The 21240-nt window shown below is 45.4% G+C and overlaps 1 protein-coding gene across 1 annotated transcript in view; it reads right to left on the bottom strand.

Annotated features, from left to right (window-relative positions):
* Positions 1-21240, bottom strand: part of LOC146822620 (uncharacterized) — a 298045-nt gene that overhangs the window by 157229 nt on the left and 119576 nt on the right. The window contains exons 8-10 of the mRNA XM_085606794.1: positions 18691-18748; positions 9883-9925; positions 308-347 (exon numbers count right to left, since the gene is read on the bottom strand). Coding sequence (XP_085462920.1) covers positions 308-347; positions 9883-9925; positions 18691-18748 — 141 coding nt within the window. The remainder of the gene's footprint in view (positions 1-307; positions 348-9882; positions 9926-18690; positions 18749-21240) is intronic.

The raw sequence follows: 21240 nt of genomic DNA on the forward strand, positions 1-21240 counted from the left end.
AAGGGCTCAGTCCAGAATTTGTTTAGATCACCTAACAATCTGTCAAAATATGTAAGAAATTCGTATCAACAGCCCCAAAGCGGAAGTGGACTAAAAACCTTGCCTTAACATCTCTTGTTGGATACAGAATATTCTAGACAATGGATAAACAGATTTGCTGATCTCCCTGATCTCAGCAAAGCAATACAGATACATTTTTTTTTTTAACTGAAACACCACTTCGTTCAGAAAAGTGTAGAAATACAACTTAGTTGCATCTATACAGTAGATGAATTTTTAATATCCAGTATAAAGCATGCACACTTACATTTGATAGATTTTCAATGAAGTCATCAGCATTTGTCTGCCTGTAATGCAAAATTCTTATAATTAGACATACCAAACAATTTAAAAATTCATGTTTTACATGGACACATCTGCACAAGTGTGATGATGCTAGTGCTGTATGAAAAAAAACATTTAAAGACATTTAGCTGAGAGTTGGAGCAGTTCACGGATTTAATGTCACAAAAGGGCCACTATTCAAATACGTGACATTTTTTGTCTTAGAAGAGGTAAATGATTATCAAAAATAAACCTCAAACACTGATATCTTCCATTGTTTTTTCAAACTGCACTATCATGTAAAGCTATATAGTTCGCTAGTGTGGTATAATGTCCACTTCTGAGATTCAGTTAGACAACAATCAAAGGAGATGTTAAAAAATGTACTTAACCTAAAGGGGTAAATGTGAAATTAATAAAATTAGAGACATTGCAGAAGACATGTTTCGAGTAAGGGTCTTTATTCTCTAGTTCTGGGATATTGAAAGATTTCAAGGTTTGATTAAAAATACATGCCCCAATATAGAACAGTAACACAAAAAAAAAAACACATAGGGACAATATGCTGATCGCATTTAAGAGTAATTCATTGAATCTGAACAAAGGCAGCAACAGCATTACAACATTGAGGTGTGGACACACCTCAGGAGTCTTGAACCATCAGCACATCCTCAGGTAAAATGCACTACTTAAAGATGTAGAAGAGTACTCACTTTTCGTAACAAAGTGATGCAGCATAAATCTAGGAATGTCTTGCATTGAAAATATCACCAGAACAGAAAGGCACTATTAACATCTTATCTGAAGTCAGTTCTGTGCAAGAATAACTTGAAGGAATATGCTACTTACCAGTATGCATCTGTTCTTGGCATGTAGAGCTGCAGATCTACACACTTCTGCATAGATCGTCATCTGGTGTTGGGCCCGGATGTTTGCACTTATTTTTGTCCTAGAAAGTCTTTGGAAGTCACGAAGTATGTGACTCCTCCTTTGGATCATAGTGCGCATGGGCATCGGCTCCATCCTCAGATTGTTTTTCGCCAGCAGGGAAATGGAGCTTTGTAAGAAAACAGGAATGATGCCCATGTGTGCTTTATCTAAATAAGATAATACTGGAACAGATAAAGGTAGCTGGGGAGGCGGGTGGGCGTGTGTAGATCTGCAGCTCTACATGCCAAGAACAGATGCATACTGGTAAGTAGCATATTCCGTTCGAGGCATTTGAGCTGCACATTACACACTTATGCATAGATTGTATAGCAGTACCAGCTCCTAGCGGTGACCACCAGTATCTGTTGCAGTAGTTTGAAAAAGTGTTTTGAGTACAGCCTGGCCCACACTAGCTTGTTTAGTTTGCACATCTACACAATAGTGTTTTGTGAATGTGTGCGGTGTAGACCATGTAGCTGCTCTGCAGATGATATCTAAGGGAATGTTCCCTAAAAATGCCATTGAGGCCCCCATCTTTCGTGTAGAGTGGGCTTTAAGAAGAACAGATAATGTACGTTTTGCTTTGTGGTAGCAAATTTGTATGCATTTGACAATCCACCTAGCTATCCCAGATTTTGATATCGGGTTGCCCTTGTGTGGTGGTGAGAAAGACACGAAAAGTTCTCTCAATGTACTAAAGCAGTGCTCTTTTAACATCTACGGTATGAAGAGCTGTTTCTGCGACTGTTTGTGGCTGCGAGAATAATACGGGCAGCTCCACAGATTGATTGAGGTGGAAGGGAGAAATTTCCTTAGGAAGGAATTTAGGATTAGTTCGGAGAACAACTTTGTTATGATGCATCTGCAGAAAGGGTTCCTGAATGGTTAGTGCGTTCCTGAATGGTTAGTGCTTGTAGTTTGCTAACTCTTCGTAGAGAAGTAACGGCTACTAGGAAAGCAGCTTTCCATGTTAAGAATTGTAGCTCACATTTATGTAGAGGTTCAAATGGAGGGCCCATTAGTCTTGTGAGAACGAGGTTTAAATTCCACACAGGTGAAGGTGGTACTCTGGGGGGAATTATTCTTTTGAGGCCTTCCATAAAGCTTTAATGGCAGGTACTGTGAAAAGTGATAGATGTCTATTTTGTAGATATGCTGCTATGGCAACAAGATGCAGTCTAATAGATGTGTAGGCTAAGTTGCATCTTTTGAGGTGTAGTAAGTAGCCTATGATGTGTTGGATAGACACATCTAGGGGATTGGTGTTATGATAGTATATTACAAAACGTTTCCACTTGGCTGCATAGCATGCTCTAGTGGTAGGCCATCTGGCTTCTTTAATGACATTCATACAGTCAGGGGGAAGGTTAAGGTAACCGAATTCTAGGATCTCAGGAGTCAGATCGCAAGGTTGAGCTGAGCTGGGTCCGGGTGTCTGATCTCTCCATGGTTCTGGGTTAAGAGGCGTGGAGAGATGTGTAACTTCTGGTGAGGAACTACGCAGAGTTCCAGCAATGTGGTGTACCACGGTTGTCTGGTCCAAGTTGGAGCAACTAGGATGAGAGTTTAGGAATGTTGCTGTAGTTTGCGCACCACTAGTGGAATGAGTGGCAGAGGCGGAAAAGCGTATGCAAAATCTGCCTGACCAATTCATCCATATCACATTGCCTTTGGACAATGGGTGTGTGTGAGAAAGTGGCTCTGTACACCCTGTACCTATTAGGGAACAGTATATACAGAGTCCACAGTCCCCCAGGGCCTGATAGAGGTTAAAGTTAGATATGACCTTACTCTCTAAAGTGGTAGCTTGGTCGAGCAGTAAGGCAGTACCAGAGGACAGTGTAAAGCATTTGTTGTACACACTCAGTCAGCAAAAGGTTTCACACACTCAATAACTGAACTCTAGGCCAATGGTTTATATAAAAAATATATGCTGGTTGTATTTTAGAACCAAAATATACTTTCTCAGAATGAGAGGTTGAATATAAATACTTTTGCAATAAGCAATTGATTTTTGTAAACAGTCACAGTTGGATGCAATAAACAATCCTATTTCCTAAACACAACAATGGATTGAGCTCAATGGTAAATTCAGGTTATTTGTAACATTACTTTTTAGATTACTTTTGGAATTCCAGGTCTGGATCCTAGATTCAGTCCTGGGATAGTATTCAGAATCAAGTGGTGAAAGTCGACTTAATTACTGTAATGATTTTTAAATAATATTTAGCTATTTCAAAAGTTGACACTTCCTATGGGAGAAAATTGGGTTACTGGTAAGTATAGATGCGAGTATTCTTCCGAGCCAGTGCTGGGCACCAAGATCCAGCACTGTGAGCCCACCTGAGAACAGGTGAGTTTTTGCGTTTTTGTCGCTCGGCTGATTTTTAGCGAATATTTGAAGATTTGAAAAGTCCACACTTAGACGAAATTTCAAGAAAAAGCCAGTCAATGTTACCCTATGTAGAAAATAGAGTTAGCGGTTTTCAGGTAAGTTCTCGATTGGCAAAGTTGAGGTTCTGGGCATAGACTCAGGGGTCCCCCAAGGTCAGATAGGCACAGTTAGTTCACCCTCAGCGGCTCTAGGGCAGCCGGGTGCAGAGAGAGTTAGGCCCAATGTTAGCCTACGAGGAATAGGGGGGCCTGGTTTGGTGGCTGCTGACTAGCAGGCCACGCGGCTGTGGGAGCTGGGCTCCTGGTCACTCACTCAGGGTAAGTAGGCTAGTGTAGAGGTTGCACTGCCAGGGCCACTCGGGCGGCTGGGTGTAGGGTGCTTTTGAGCCGTCGGGCGCTCAATGGAAATCAATGGGAATGCTCCGGTTAGGAAAAAGGCTGCAAGCTCGGGGACGAGGATGCTTCAGGTGCCACCACCACTTTGAGAGGTAAGTTGGGTAGTTGTAGGTTAGGTGGGTACCCCGGGATTGGGCACAGGGGGCCGCAGGGCGCCGGGTGCAGGGGTGCCTTTTGACGTCGGAAATCTTACCCTCTTGTTGATCGCGGTTGGGGTGGCACTCTGTTCTGAGGCTGCAGGCTTCTTCTGGAATGTCGAGGGGGGGTCCTTTGGTGCCGGACTCGGGGTCACAGTCGCCGTGGGGTCGTCCTCCGGGTCTTTGTCCACTCCGGCACTGGCCAGGCTTGGCTGGTGCAGAGTGTGTTGGGTCCGCGGTTCCGGGCTGCTGCCAGGGGTTAAAAGTAGGTTTCTTGAGTAGAGCCTCTACTCATGGGAGTCCCAGGGGCTTAGAGCCAAAAGGTAGCCAGGTCCTCCGGGGTTGGTGAGGTTGCTGGCCACGAGAGATGCCGCGCTGGTGCAGGTTCGAGACAAGACAGGCCGGTAGGGCTGGGGCCAAAGCAGTTGGTGTCTTCTCTTTTTAGCAGCTGCAGGGCAGGTCCTTGCTCTTCTTGTAGTTTTCTATCTGGAATCTGGGGAAGGAAGGTTCAGGGGGCCCCTAAATACTAGATTTAGGGGCGTTACAGGTAGGTGAAGGCCAGGGACCAATGGGTCCTTGTCCTGGGGTGGGTACACCCCCTATCCTGCCTCTCTCCTGTGGGAGGGGGGCAGTAGCCTGATCCTGATAGGGTAGGGCCTCCCATCTTCAAGATGGCGAGAGCCTGGAGATGTGCTTCACCTCGCCTCCCCCACCTGAGGGGTGGGGTGGGGTGGGCAGGCTGGCACATCCCCTGTCCTTGTATGGGGTTTCCGGCCAAGCTTCCCGCCAGAGTGGGGGGGTTGCAGTGGTCTGGGGAAACTCCAAATGGCGGCATGCCTTTGAAGCTTCCACTTGCTCATCCTGGGGGAGGAGATTTCTCACCTCACCCAGGATGTGCATTGTTGCAGGCCCGGGAGAGCAGGGGCTCTCCCACCCAGGGGTCCAGCAACGTGTCTGCTGTGTGGCAGCCTGGGCAGCCTCAGAGCAGACGTGGATTGTAGGTTAGTTGTAAGGGGGCATCTCTAAGATGCCCTCTGGGGTGCTTAGTACATTAAATCCCACACTGGCATCAGTGTGGGTTTAATGTGCTGAGAAGTTTGGTACCAAACTTCCCAGTCTTCAGTGTTGCCATTATGGTGCTGTGGAGCTCGTGTTTGACGAGCTCTCAGCACCATGTACTTGTAAATGGCAGCACTGTACACAGTGCCCCGGAATGGACCTGGGTACTGTAGGGGCACAGGGCTCCTGCTCCTGTGCCCACACCATAGGCATAAGGCACCCAGCCAGAGGGGTGGCTGACATATGCCTTGGCAGTGTAGGTGATGGGCATGGCACACAGAGATGTGTGCCATGTCGACTCTTTGTTTTGTCCTGTGCCCAGACACTCAGCCTGCAAAGGCAGTGTGTGTGTGTGTAAGGGTACAGGGCCTCTAAGGGTGGCACAATGAGTGCTGCAGCCCTTAGAGGCCTTCCCTGGTCACAAGGCCCTGGGTACCTAGGGTACCATTTACTAGGGGCTGACATGTGGCCAGGGTTTGTCAATTGGGAGTTTTGTATTTTAGGGAAGGAACACAGGCCCTGGGCACCTGATTGGCAGGAGCCCAGGGCACAACAAGGAAAAGTGCATCAGCTATTAGGCAAAAAAAAGGGGGGGGGGGGGGTTACTGCAACAGAAACCCACTTTCTCACAAGCGGCTTCTCCTCCAGGACATCCACCCGATACTGTCCCAGACTGGCACCAGTGGGCACAGCGCGCAGCTCCCCTGACGTGTCCACTCAGAATTCAACAACCTCACGCCATTTCCGGGTTATAGATTCAAGAACTTTCTTGTTTGCTTTGCCTGGCCGCTAATGGGCGGAGCGTGCATCTTCCTTGAGTTGTTGCATCAAGTTTGATACTGTATAGCCTAATATTGGTTTGATGCCTTTAGAATGGCTTCACAAGAAAAGGCGTGCACGAACGGCACTTATAAGAGAATGAACTGCCGCGATGTGCTGAAAGAGCGAGCTGCAGATGGAAGCAAGCAGACTGCAGACAGTGAAAGCGAAAGTGACGCTGCGAGCAAAAGACACCGGGCGCATGCACAATCTCCAGTCCGGGCAGGCGCGACAAACAGGGAGACAGGGAGGGAACAAACATGCCTCCCTTGCAATCCAAAGCGAGTATTTTGACGCGCCAATAAAAAGCATGGGTGGAGCTTCCACCCTGCTTCTGAAGTAAACCAATGAAAATAGATCTCGCAAGCGAGCAGCGCATGCGCTGCGTCGTTAGACGAGACCTAAAAAAGGACGAAAGAAGGCACCCAGCAGAGGAGACTGCAGAAAACAACTGACTTGGCCCCAGCCCTAACGGACCGTCTGCAGTTTCCAGAGATACTGCGCCAAATGTCACCTTGTCCTGCAGCAAGCGACCTCCAGAACCCTGGGAGGACGGATTGCCTTCAACAAAGACCAGATATCCTGTGATCAGCAGCTCTGTTCAAAAGAAACTCAAGATAGACTCTGAGCCTGCTGAGGACAAAGAAACCCGAAGCCTGGAACCACAACTGCACAAGATGTCTATGGCCCTAGTTAGAGTGGCCCACCGGAAGCGATCCAGAGTACGAGTCCACCGTGGGTTGACCCCTCCAGGACTCTGACGTCACCTGCAGCCTCTGCACAGAGAGGGCACCCCACCAACAGTGAGTGGCCCGGTAAGGTAAAACCCGACCTCAAAAGACACCCATGCATCCAGCCGCCACAGAAAAAAGAACCCAAGGTTCACCTACGTCCCTGAGCCCTCCAACTTACCTGCTCAGCAGTTGGTTCCTTCCCGGAAGTCTTCCTGGACGGAACCTGCGGCTAAAAACCAAAACTGAAAATCCCCATTGAAAAACCAGCACCCTGCCGCCCTAGTATCGCTGAGAGTGCACCTTTGGTGCTATCTTGAAACCCCATTTGCCCTGAGCTTAAATCTAGGAGCTTTGCTACCACAACCTTGTGGCCTGCTCGTGAGCAGCCACAAACCGGAGGCCCCTACCCCCCATTGGATAACACTGGGCCTCAGCCCTCTCTCACCCGGCTGCCATAATGCAGCTGAGGGTGTATCAAGAAGGCACCCTTGACCTTGGAGGACCCCCCCCCCCCCCCCCCAAGTCTAACCCCAGAATACCAACTCCCACAACAAAGTACTTATCTGTTAACTGAAAACACTATTTTCTCCATAGGATAACATTTGCTGTTTTCTGTGAAAAGTTTTTAAGTGTGGAGCTGGGAAATCCGGAAGTCTTTAAAACTGTAACCTAATGCAGTATCCAGGCACACTCCACAGTGTAAGAAAAGTAATCTGTAAAGTAATCTACTTTAAGTATATGTACAATCTTTCAAAGCATTGCATTACTGGTAATTCTACTGTAATAAAACCAAAAGTATATATAGAACTGCAATACAAACTGTTTACAAACTACATTATTACTGCTAAGTGATAATCACTTACCTGTGCCAGGCTTGCTTGGTTCTAAGAAAATAAATTAACTAAAATAATATTTTGTATACAAAACCAATAGGTCGGAGTTCAGTCTGAGTGTGTGAACAAATGCTTAACACTACCCTCTGATAAAGCCTTACTGCTTACCCACACCACCACAAATAGAGAGTAAGGGGACTATCTACTTTAATCTCTGCCTACCTTCGGGGTTCCACTGGACTCTGTGCACACTATACCTCAACTTTGGTATTGTATATACAGAGCCAGCTTCCTACATGTGTATCCTCTCCTATGTCCTCAGTATCATCCCTGATCGGTGACTGCACGTGAGGTGTAATGTTGCCCTCTTATGACTGTTGTGGTAAAGCAGGTGGAGGAGTATGGGGAGGTGGTGGTGATGTAAGAAGAGGTATATGTAAGGGGCTTGTGGCCATATCCTTTTTTGGGGGTGGGGGTGGGGGGGTTCGGGGGCTGTATAGGATGAATAATAACGTCCTTGTAAGCCAGTTATCCTTTTGGTATTGGAGGGGTTGCCTGTTAGAGAACAATTGTATTTGTACTGGACTGAATTCGTAATGTCTTTTGCCTTGGATCAAGCCATTCCTGCATTGTATCAAGAATTGGTTTGGGTGGTTTTTTCGGTCCGGATGTAAAGAATTTTGGTGCAGATGCCTGTTTCGATGCCGGCATGGCCGGTGCTGAAGAAGTGTGTACTTTTGGTTTTGGTACAGAGGATATGCTTCGGTGAGTCTGTTCCAAGGCAGATTTTGATGTGGAGGCCCCTGCTGTTTGACGTTGTTCTGATGCAATGACCAAGGGCGGGGCATCCAAATGGATAATTTGGTGGGCACTATAGCTTTTGTTCAGTGGCGGACCGTGAGCAGGTTTTTCTTCTGAGTCGGACTCTGAGCTGGAGTCTTGTATGGAGACGTACTCCACCACTGCTGCGGAGGCCTCCTCTTCCTCCCCTTCTGACTAGCCAACGATATCCGGTGTGCAGAATTTGCAATGCATTTCTAGACACCGTGCATGTCAGTCTTTAATGTTCTTTTTAGATCAAAAAGACCTATAGGCAATCACAGATATCCTCTTGATCAGGTAAGAGGCACAGGTTCCAGACAAGTGTTGGTCGTTTTGGGGGTATTTGGAATGAAAGTTTGGACAAAAGCAGAATGGAGTGCATTCGATCAGCAGCGCATTTTCGGTTTGAGCTGGAAGAAGGGAAAAACGGCCAGCTGGGCATGGCCTGGAGGCTACTAAAGCAAGTCTAGTGATTCGACGTGGTGGATTGTTTGTGTTTGAGGTAGAAAAGAACTACGTGATCGTGACAATACAGTAGAGTTAAAAGAACTACTGGTGAAGCAAAGGGAAACCCCGACGATTGCAAACTGAAGCGGGAGAGACTACATCCGAATCTGTAGGTGGAAAAGATGATCTTACAATGGAGTCGATGCAAATGCACAGTATCACAGCGAGGAGTCACCACACAACCTTGTGACTCGAAAACATTCTTCAAAGAAAAACAACTTGCAATCATCGCAACTCGACACTAGATGGCGGACTTATGCACAACATGTGTATCTACAGCCACACACACATGCCTCGAACATACAGGTAATAACAAGTGCCTGGGGTGGTGTATGCAGATTTTTCCGACATCCTGTTGCCCTGCCAGAGATACGGCAGTACTGGAAACAAGTAAAGGACTGTTTGACAAGTTCATAGACAACCAAAACACAGTCCCCCAAATGAATTTACATTAAACATATAGGAGGATAATGGGCTCTCAAAGCAATGGTTTGATAGTCGACAAACGCAAATGCAGTATTACTAGTAGTTTGGGGGGGGGGGGGGGAGGGAGGGGCGCATAGGAGACACCAGACCTGGAAAACTGGAAAATGGACATGGACTGGTGTATGATGGCTGAAAAGCAGGTCAACAAAGGCAGGGGATGCCCTAAGAAATGGGAAAAATAATGTGAAGCCTGGTAAGCGTTTAAAGAAATGCACTTAACTGCGTAGCAGGTTCTTAGTATAGGAACCGACCAGGGCGAAGGTGGTGAGATGCAGTACTCCAATAACTGCAGACATACTATATAACATGAAACCTACATGCCTCAGTTTCACTACTTTACATATTATAAAAATTGAGCTGTCAAGCCAAGATAGATTTATTAATTGCATGTATGTAGTGACAAATAACTTTTACACCAATTATATAATCAAATGTACTCACATGGGCTCTGAAGGATTTGTTTCTAATGAGGGCTGCTCAGACGCTGAAAAAATAAATTGCATTTTGTGAGAAGCATTCAGACAAATTCTTTAGTCAATTAGATACAATGTTGGCAACTTAAAGTAGACAGAACCTATTGGTATCCATTTAACTAAACCTCACTACACAAACAAATCAATATCTAGACAGAATAGGAAAATATTCAGTATGAATAAGGAAAATGTTACTAACCCAGTAAGCATCTGTAGATTCACATGCTCCTACCATCTGGTGTTGGGACTGGATGTTTGCAAGTTGTTTTTGTTCGAATAAGTCTTTCCAGCCATAAGGTAGGTGACTCCTTTTTGTGATGCATGGGCATCAACTCCATTGTTAGATTGTTTTCCCGCAGAGGGTGAGAAATGGAGTTAGAAAGTGTAGAATCGAGATGTCCACGCATATGAATGTAAAATAAGCACTACAGGAAACCAGGGAGGTAGGTGGGCGCATGTGAATTTACAGCTCTACATTCCAAGCACAGATGCTTACTGCGTAAGTAAAACTTTTCGTTCCAGGCATGTGAGCTTTAGATCACATGCTTTGCATAGACTATATAGCAGTAATCTCCCAAAGTGGTGGCAAACCTGTAGTGGCGGGAGTGGTTTGAAAAAGTGTTTTAAGTCCTGCTTGGCCTACATTTGCCTGTTGTCTTGAGGACACATCTACACAATAGTGTTTGGTGAATGTGTGTGTGGTGTAGACCATGTTGCTGCCTTACAAATGTCAGCTATGGGGATATTTCCCAAGAAGGCCATAGTAGCCCCTATTTTGCAAGTGGAATGTGCCCTAGGGGGTACTAACAAATATCTGAATACATTTTACAATCAATCTAGCAATCCACGATTTAGAAATAGGATTGTCTTCATGAGGTTAAGAGACAAAGCAACCAAAAATTGCTGTTTTCCTGAAGTCTTTGGTTCTTTCCATGTAGTAAAGTAGAGCTCGAACATCCAGTGTATGTAGAGCCCGTTCTGCTACAGAATCAGGTTGAGGAAAGAAGACTGGTAACTCAAATGATTGGTTAATATGAAAAGCAGAAACTACTTTAGGGAGCAATTTAGGATTAGTACGAAGTACCACTATCATTGTGAAGCTGAAAGAAAGGCTCTTGTAGAGTTAATGACTGAAGTACACACACTCCTTAGTGAAGTTATCACTATGAGAAAAGCGATTTTCCATGACGAGAATTGCAACTAACATTTGTGCATGAGTTCAAAGGGTGGACCCATCAGCCTAGTAAGAACTATGTTTAAGTTCCACTCTGGAGCAGGGGGAATTCTTGGAGGTATTACTCGTTTTAATACTTCCATGAAGGCTTTAATCACTGGCACTCTGAATAGGGATAAATGTCTGTTTTGAAAATATGCAGCCACTGCTGCTAGATGTAAGCTAATGGATGTATAGGCTAATCCACATTGCTGTAAATGAAACAGATAACACATGATGTTTTGTACAGAAGCATCAAGTGGATTGATATGGTGGTTGTTCCAATAAACAAAAAAACGTTTCCATTTAGCAGCATAACATGCTCGAGTAGTAAGCTTTCTAGCCTCTTTAAGAATATTCATATAGTCTGGTGGTAATTGTAAATAACCAAACTCTAGGACTTCAGGGGCCAAATCACTCGGTTGAGCTCCTTGGGATTTGAATGTCTGATTTCTCCATGGCTCCGAGTGACTAGAGAGGGTGTGAGATGTAACCTTTGATGTGGAACCACAGAGAGTTCTAATAGGGTAGTGTACAAAGGTTGGCAAGCCCAAGTGGGGGCTATCAATATCGGTGTTAGGGACATTTGTCTGAGTTTCTCAACCAGCAACGGAAGTATTGGGAGACCACTCAGCCTGGACACTAGTGGTAGGTTGTTTATCAGGGGGCATCCCCGAGATGCCCTCTGTGTGCATGTTTCATTAAATCCAACACTGGCATCAGTGTGGGTTTAATGTGCTGAGAAGTTTGATACCAAACTTCCCAGTCTTCAGTGTAGCCATTATGGTGCTTTGGAGTTCGTAATGACAAACTCCCAGCACCATAATCTCTTAATGGCAGCACTGCACTTACAATGTCTAATAATGGACTTAGACACTGTAGGGATACCGGGCTCATGCACCTGTACCCTCATCACTGGTATAGGGCACCCAGCTAGAGGGGTGACTGATCTATGCCAGGGCAGTGGGTTGTAGTCATGGCACACAGGGATGTGCGCCACGACAACTCTTCACTTTGTTCTGCAACAAAACACGCAGCCTGCAAAGGCAGTGTGTGACTGTAATGGTACAGGGCCTCTAAGGGTGGCACAATAAGTGTTAAAGCCCTTAGAGGTCAGCCCTGGGTACCTGTGGTACCATTTACCAGGGGCTGACCGGTGGCCAGAGATGGCAATTGGGTTTTGTTTTCAATGCAATTTTAACCCTGGGTATCTGATTGGCAGGAGCCCGGGGCACACTCAGTCAAAGCACATCAGTTCAGCAAAAAGTGGGGGCTACCATGCAGAAAATGGGCACTTTCTCACCCCCCCCCCCCCACACACAAAACAAAAGAGGATGAGACTAACCTTTCCCTAGAGAGTCTTCATTTTCTAAGTAGAAGGATCTGGAAGTCCACCTGCATTGGCATGGGCAGTCCCAGGTCTGTGTTCCACTACAAAGTCCATTCCCTTTAGGGAGATGGACCACCTCAACAGTTTAGGATTGTCACCTATCTGCATTAGCCATCTGAGAAGTCTGCTGATCAGTTTGAGCTAGGAAGTGAGTACCAAACAAGTATGGTCTCAGCTTCTTCGGGGACCAAACCACAGCAAAGGCCTCCCTCTCAATGGCAGTCCAATGATGCTCCATGGGTAGAAGCCGCCGCTTATAAAAGCAACAGGTTGGTCTTGGCCTTCATCATTGGTCTGGGATAGGACCGTTTCCATCCCTAGCTCAGAGGCATCAATCTGCACAAATAACTGCTTTGCATAGTCTGGAGCCTTGAGAATTGGTGCTGAGCACATTGCCTCTTTCAGGGTGTCAAAAGCCTTTTGACAGCTAACTGTCCAGTTTACCTTTTTGGGAATCTTCTCGGAAGCAAGTTCTGTGAGGGGAGCCACAATGGACCCATATCCATTCACAAATCTCTTGTACCCAGTCAAGCCAAGGAATGCCCTGCCTTGGGTCTGGGTTGTTGGAGCTGCTCAGTCCAGGATAGCCTGTATCTTGGGTTGTAAGGGTTGTACTTGGCCTCCACCAACAAGGTGGTCGAGGTACACCACAGTTCCCAGCCCTATCCTTCATTTGGATGCCTTGATAGTTAGGCCTGCAGTTTGCAGGGCATTTAAAACCTTCCCAAGGTGGATCAGGTGATCCAGCAAGCTGGAACTACAGACAGCAATATCATCAAGATAAGCTGCCCTAAAGGATTCTAATCCAGCAAGGACTTGATTCACCAACCTCTGGAAGGTGACAGAGGCATTCTTTAAACCAAAGGGCACAACAGTAAACTGATTATGCCCATCAGGTGTGGAGAATGCGGTCCTTTCTTTTGCTCCTGGTGACATGCCTGCAGTTAAGTCAAAGGTACTTAGAAATTTGGCTGCACCTAGTTTGTCTATCAATTCATCTGCTCTCGGGATAGGGGGGAGCATCTGTGTTTTAACTGAGAAGTCTACGAAGTAAATCCAGGATTGGTTTTGGGTTTTGTGAGCCCCCTGAATCAAACTCTATATTCCTCAGGTGTGAGTTCAAATCCCTCAGAGTTCTCTTCATGAGGTCATAAGACCCAGCATCTGGCCCAGAAAGGGTCAGGAGTCTCTCTGCAGTTACCAGAGAACTATTCCCAAAGGAGTGCCCCGCAGTGTGACCGCTTCAATTTTCTCATTTCACAAGCCCTCTCAAAGGTTGTGTATTTGTTAAACTCTCAGATCTAGAATAGGTCTTGTGAGAAAGTGGCTCTGTATATACTGTTACCAAATAGGTACAGTGTGCACAGAGTCCACAGTCCCCAGAGGTTTGGCAGAGCCTAAGTTAGATATAACCTTACTCTCTAAAGTGGTAGCTTGGTCGAGAAGTAAGGCAGTATCAGAGGACAGTGTGAAGCATTTGTTGTACACAGTCAGCAAATGGTCTCACACACAAGAACTGAACTCTAGGCCAATGATTTTTGTATAAAAATATATAGTTTTATTTTAGAACCAACAATGGGTATCAAAATATACTTTCTCAGGATGAGATGCTTTAGATAAATACTTCAATAGGCAATAGACTTTTGAATATAACAGTTACAGTGGTTGCAATAGGCAACACAATTTCAAACACAATAATACATTGAGCTCAATGGGAATTTCTAGTTAAATGCAATTAGTTACTTTAACCCTTTCGCCGCGGCGGGAATTCCGCCGCGGCGCGGGGGGGTGCGGGGGGGCAGCGCGGTGGCGCTGTGCTCATGACGGAGCCGCTCCGTCATGAGCCACGGTTGAGCTGTGCTCATGACGGAACGGTTCCGTCATGACTCCGCCCATTTGCGTTGTCCCCCCGCACAGGCGGGGAAACAGCGCCGCGTAGGCGGAGCGGCCGCCAACGGGCGTGTCATGACGGAACCGTTCCGTCATGAGCACACGGCAACCGTGGCTCATGACGGAGCGGCTCCGTCATGAGCGGGGAAGGGGTTAAGGATTACTTTTCTAACCACAGGACTGGATCCTGAATTCAGTCCTAGGACATTTCCTGTAAACAATTGAGTAAAAGCTTTTTGGTTACAGTTGTGATTTTTAAGCAATATTTTTGTATTTTAAAAGTTGACAATTAAAAACTTTTCCACATAGAATCACCAATGTTATCCTATGGAGGAAATTCACTTAGCAGGTAAGTGGGGTTATTGTTACTTTTTCTACCTCAGTGTTGGATTGTGGATCCAGCACTGGGGCATCTCCTGTAAACAGTTGAAAGAATGAGTTTTTGTTATACAGGCGATTTTTAACTAATATTTGTAAGTTTGCAAAATCGACACTTAGAAACTTTTTCAGCAAAAACCAAACAATGTTATCCTATGGAAGGAAATTCAAATTACAGGTAAGGGATATGCTACTTACCAGTATGCATCTGTTCTTGGCATGTAGAGCTGCAGATCTACACACTTGTGCATAGATCCCCATCTGGTGTTGGGCCCGGATGTTTGCAGTTGTTTTTCCTCTTGGAAAGTCTTTGGAAGTCACGAGGTCGGTGACTCCTCCTTTGGATCGTATTGCGCATGGGCTTCGGCTCCATCCTCAGATTGTTTTTTGCCAGCAGGGAAAGATGGAGCGTAGTAGCAACAGTGAAGAAACCCATGTGCGTTGTATCTAAATAAGATAGACTGGAACAGATACAGGTAGCCGGGGAGGCGGGTGGGCGTGTGCAGATCTGCAGCTCTACATGCCAAGAACAGATGCATACTGGTAAGTAGCATATTCCGTTCGAGGCATATGAGCTGCAGATTACACACTTGTGCATAGATTATATAGCAGTACCCACCCTTAGCGGCGACCACCCGCATCTGTTGCAGTGGTTTGAAATAATGTTTTGACTACAGCCTGGCCAACACTAGCTTGTTGCTTAGTTTGCACATCTACACAATAGTGTTTAGTGAAAGTGTGCGGTGTTGGCCATGTAGTTGCTTTGCAGATATCATCTAATGGGATGTTTGCTAGAAAAGCCATTGAAGCCCCTATTTTACGTGTAGAATGGGCTTTAGGGGAACGGATAGAGTTTGTTTTGCTTTGTGGTAGCAAATCGGAATGCATTTGACAATCCACCTAGCTATCCCCGACTTGGAGATGGGGTTGCCCTTGTGTGGTGGAGAGAAAGAGACAAACAGTTGTTTGGTCTTACGGAAAGGTTGTGTTCTCTCGATGTAGTACAGTAAGGCTCGTTTGACATCTAGTGTGTGGAGAGCTCTTTCTGCAACAGTTTGTGGTTGCGAGAAGAATACTGGTAGTTCTACAGATTGGTTTAGGTGAAAAGGAGAAATTACTTTAGGGAGGAATTTTGGGTTGGTACGGAGAACAACTTTGTTATGGTGCATTTGTAGGAAAGGTTCTTGAATGGTAAATGTTTGTATCTCACTGACCCTTCTGAGGGAAGTGATAGCTACGAGAAAAGCGGTATTCCAGGTTAAAAGTTGGAGTTCACATTTGTGCAACGGTTTGAAGGGAGGCCCCATTAGTCTGGTGAGAACGATATTTAGGTTCCACACAGGTGAGGGTGGCACTCTGGGGGGAATTATTCTTTTAAGGCCTTCCATGAAGGCTTTAATGGCAAGTACTCTAAAAAGTGATAGATGTTGCCTGTTTTGTAGGTAAGCTGCTATAGCTGCGAGGTGCAGGCGAATGGATGTATAGGCTAGATTACACCTTTGTAGGTGGAGTAAGTAGACTATGATGTGTTGAATGGAGACTACTTGGGGATTGATGGTGTTGTGACAACAGACAACAAAATGTTTCCACTTGGCGGCGTAGCACGCTCTAGTAGTGGGCCGCCTAGCTTCCTTGATGACGTTCATACAGTCGGGGGGAAGATTTGGACATGTTTCTGGACACCTGGGTTGGGAGCCCCAGCTCCCCGAGCCCCGAAACAAAGCCTTTCCTGGGAGGAGGTGATCACACCGCCCCCAGGCCAGGATGAGCCATTTGTGGCAGGGGAGCTTCAAAGTCCTTTCAGCCTTAGTAATGCAACCCCAAGCCTCTCCTATCAGGAGCAGGCCTCCTTCCCGTCTCCCCTCCTTTTCGGCGGGAAGACAGGTGGGAAAAATTTGCCAGCCCAGAAGGTGTGCCCACCTCCGCCAACCCCACCACTAAGGTGGGGGAGGCGAGGTGAAGCCCACTCTTCAGTGCCCGCCATCTTGCAGATGGCAGACACTCCCCCAATAAGGATTAGGGATTATGCTCACTCCCTCACATGGGGTGAGCACACCAAGGGTGTAGTCACCCCAAGGTCAGTAGCCCATTGGCTACTGACCCAGAGACCCCTAAAACGCCTCCTAAATACAGTATTTAGGGGCAGCCCAGACCAAGAAAACAGACAAGAAATCGTAAAAAGGACCGAACTACCGTGCCGAAGCTAAGAGGAGGAGGAGGCCCACTGACTTTTCCCCGGCCCTACCGCGCCTGTCCCCAATTGGAACCTGTAGAAGCGAAACTCCGGTGTGCCCTGCAGCCAGCAGCCACAAGAACCCCGAGAACCTGTACTGCCTTCAAAAGAAAAGACACTGTCTCCTGTGAACACCAGATTTGTTGACCCACAGACTCCAGGTCCGGCATAGTCCACGAGTCTGCACCACTCTGCACCAGACGCCCATGGCACGAGTTTGAGTGACCCAACACCAAGAGGAGGCTTCCCCGGCGATCCTGACCCAAGATCTGGTGATCCCTGACCTGCCTCAAGCCTCCAGCTGACGCTTGCAGCCTCAAACCAGAAGGTCCCCTCAACCACGACCAGGAGCTGGTAAGAAGATCCAACCCTAAAAGGCACCCGACGCCCCACGGCATTGGGTGGCGCAACAGACGGAGCCTAACCAACCCCCAACATCCCAACTTACCTCTCCAAGTGGTAGTCGCACCCAGAAGACCTTCGTTGCCAAGCCTGCAGTGGGTTTGCAAACCGGAGACTCCCCATTGAAAGCTACAGGGCGCCAGACGACAAACCAGCACCCGGCTGCCCTAGTGGCGCTGAGGGTGTACATTTGGTGCTAACTTGAACCCCCATTTGCCCTGAGCTTTGCTCCCACACCTTGTGACGTGCTCTTGAGCAGCAACCAACCGGAGGCCGACTAACCCACATTGGATAACGTTGGGCCTCAGAGTACTCTGTACCCACCCTCCCTAGTGCCACTGAGGGTGATTTCAGAGTGCATCCTCGACCCTGGGAGACCCCCGAGTCTGACCCAAGAAAACCAACTCCCACAACAAAGTACTCACCTGTTAACCGATAACTCTATTTCCTCCCATAGGATAACATGGACCGTTTTCTATGAAAAAGTTTTTAAGTGTGGAGGTGGAAAACATATCAAAGTCTATATAACGGTGTACAAATCACCAAAACGCATTTAATTACCGGTTCACAGGAAATGTCCCAGTGCAGTATCCAATTTACATGACATCCTATTGAAAACTAATTATAAAGTACATGTATAATTTTTTAAGGTATTGCATTTCCAGTAATTCTACTGTAACCAAAACCAAAGTATATATACACAACTGCAATCCAAACTGTAATGTTACTGCAAATTATAAATCACTTACCTGTACCAGGCTAGCTTGGTTCTAGGAAATAAATATAACTAAATAATATTTTTATACAAAGCAAATTGGTCTGAGTTCAGTCTGAGTGTGTAATCATTTGCTGATTGTGTACAACAAATGCTTAACACTACCCTGTGAAATAGCCTTACTGCTCTCCCACACTACCACAAATAGAGATTAAGATGCTATCTACTTTTACCTCTGCCTACCTTTGGGGTTTCACTGGACTGTGCACACTATACCTCATTTTGCTATAGTATATACAGTGCCAACTTCCTACACAGACCAATAAAAAAAAAAAACCTACATGAATTTCGAAGGTTCAAAGGGAGACTGGCAAAAAAGACCATGCCCATGTAATTTGCAAAGGCAACTTTGAAAGGGAGAGTAAAATTTAGGAAGTTTTGCATAGTGAATGCTATTTTAGAGGGTTTCTATACAGAAATAGGGCACATACCAGGAAACAATTAAAAAAACATTAGCTGTAGTTGTATTTTGACTTATTAAAATGGCATGCTTACATTTTTCGGACGATTTCTTCTTGGATGTTTGGGGTTTAAGTTTGATATTAACGTTAGTCTAGAAGACAAAAGCAGATTTGTAAATGCAATTTTAATATAAAATCCACAAGTATGTCAAATGAACAGCATTAGACTGAAATCTTAACATTAAAAGAATAATGAATTTCATCTATGCAAGGTGAGCTAAAACATAAGGCTATATACAAAACATCCAAACTACACTGTATAAATCACTCTTTTGGGGATGTGGCAATATAGATTGGGTGGGTGCCTTAAAGTAAACAAGCCTAAATTTTTTTAAGGGGTTGAGGGTGTTTGTATGCCATCTGTAAACTAGTCCTTCATTGGTGCATTCCACTTTTCTCTGATGCTTTGCTTCCCTGCTGACAAGGCTAACCAACTTCTGTATTGGGTAATGTTATAGTTATTATCCTTGCCTTATTTCACACACACAGTCTCCTTGTTATCACTAGAGTATGAACCTGAGAATGTGTGGCATTAGCCAATAAAAAACATTAATTTGTAATATTTTTTATTGGCTAATGCCACAAATTAGTGAAATACTAAAATGTGCACTAAAAAGCATATAAACAACTTCTCATAATTTCCATCCACAGTTCAAACTAGCCAAATCTTTTAAAATAGATCCTGCAGGTTATGGTCTGCAATATATAAAAATGTGAGACCAGAAACAAAGTTGCTTTCCAGTAACAGGTTGTTTGCCATTTATTGTGATGTATATTCACATGCTGTACACTGTCCTGCCATCTAGTTTTGGGTTTGGAATTTGCAACTTGTTGTCTTACAAAATGTTTTGTTCTGGTTTCCAAAATTCACTACGCACAGGCAGTGCCATCAGAAGAATTTTTGGGGCCTGCTGCTTGAAAAACTCACAATTATTTATCCATTTTTAGCTAATTCAGGCGTTCGACATGCAAGACAATAGGGATTATACATCAAACTTTCAGAAAGAGGAAAGCAAAACTAGCTAATAGATCAAGCAGCCGGCGTCCACAACACAAACCGCACTAAAAAGAAGTCTCGAACAAGCACTTACAAAGCCATTTCTTTTTGCTTTTTATTCTACGTTTTCCAACAATATTTATGTGGAATTCAGTGTCTAACTAGCCTCTTTCTACCATTATGGGAGAGACATAGTAAGGGTGACTTTGTTGATGTTTAAGGTGCTACTGCATAACACTAAAGTAGGACAGTCGCACATAGCAATTGAAAGTGTAGCTTTAATTCCCAGATATTTGCAACACAAATCACCCTTCACAGCTGGAACTCTCCTTTTAATTGTGAAAATCAAAGAAATTCTTCAAGGGTTTCCAAAACTGTATTGGGTGAAAACTTATCATTTGCTCATACTGTGTAACACTCCTCTCCTTCTTTTAAGTATTCACTTCTTTCTTGACAGCAAAAATGGCACAGTTGAGAAGGAGAAATTTGAGGAATGGACAAGAGTTATTCAGAACATTAGTGGAAGGCGAGGTCCAGGGAGAAGTAAGGTAAAGAGAAAGATGGGATTGATGCACATAACCCTGTATTTGTAATGCATGAACAAATCACCCCTAAGGGTCTCAAGGCGCTGTGGGGAATATTAAGCAAGCTATTGCCCAGAGTCACATGGTGCTGGGCTGCCGCCGGAGCTGGGGATTGAACCATGAGCCCCGTGCTTCAGAGTCAGCTGCCCTGGCCGCTGCGCCACACCTCTCCCTAACAGGTACGGAGAGATGTAAGGTAAACAGTAAAAGTTGAAGAAACCAGAAAGAAAGCTAAAAAGAACGCTAAAAAGGTAGGAAGAGGTGGATTGAGAAAAATGTAGATGAGTACTAAGTTGGATAGTGACAGAGCTGGGGAAATGTAAATGCAGACAGGGAAGACGACTGGGATACAAAAAAGGGTTAGATAGAGACAGAAATAACGTAAAAGGTTAGAGAGGAGGAGAGCTGAGGAAGTAATACTATAGAAAACCCACCTGTCCGATGTTATGGATGGACAGTGGGGCGGGTGATGGCGAATCCTGCCAATTGGGTGACCATGGTGGTAAAGGGTCAGACTATGAGGGTTTGGAGACTGTTGCAGTGTGAGGGGGGGGTTTCAATAACTGGGCGGGAATTGGGCGCGGCTGGAAGCCCGTTCAAAAGCCACGAAAGGGGCAAAAGACAGATTGAGGGTAACACTGACTGGCTTCTCTTTAAATTTCTTCGTTTGTAGTTTGCAAAAATCGACACTTAGAAGAAATTTCACAGAATAGTCAATGATTTCCCATGGAAGAAAATTGGGTTAGTGGTAAGTGCTTTTCAGGGTCAGTGCTGGGCACCAAGATCCAGCACTGGGATCTCTCCTAATAGCAGGTGAGTATTTCCGTTTGTTACTCGGTTGATTTTAGGTGAATATTTTAAGTTTTAGAAACTCCACACAGAAGAAATTTCAGACGAAACCAGTCAATGTTACCCTAGGGAAGAAAAGTGTGTTATTGGCTTTTGGGTAAGTACTCGACTGGCAGAGTTAAGGTTCTGGGCACAGACTCCGGAGTCTCCCAGG

Source organism: Triturus cristatus, chromosome 5_2 (genome assembly GCF_964204655.1).
Source record: "Triturus cristatus chromosome 5_2, aTriCri1.1, whole genome shotgun sequence".
NCBI lineage: Eukaryota > Metazoa > Chordata > Amphibia > Caudata > Salamandridae > Triturus > Triturus cristatus.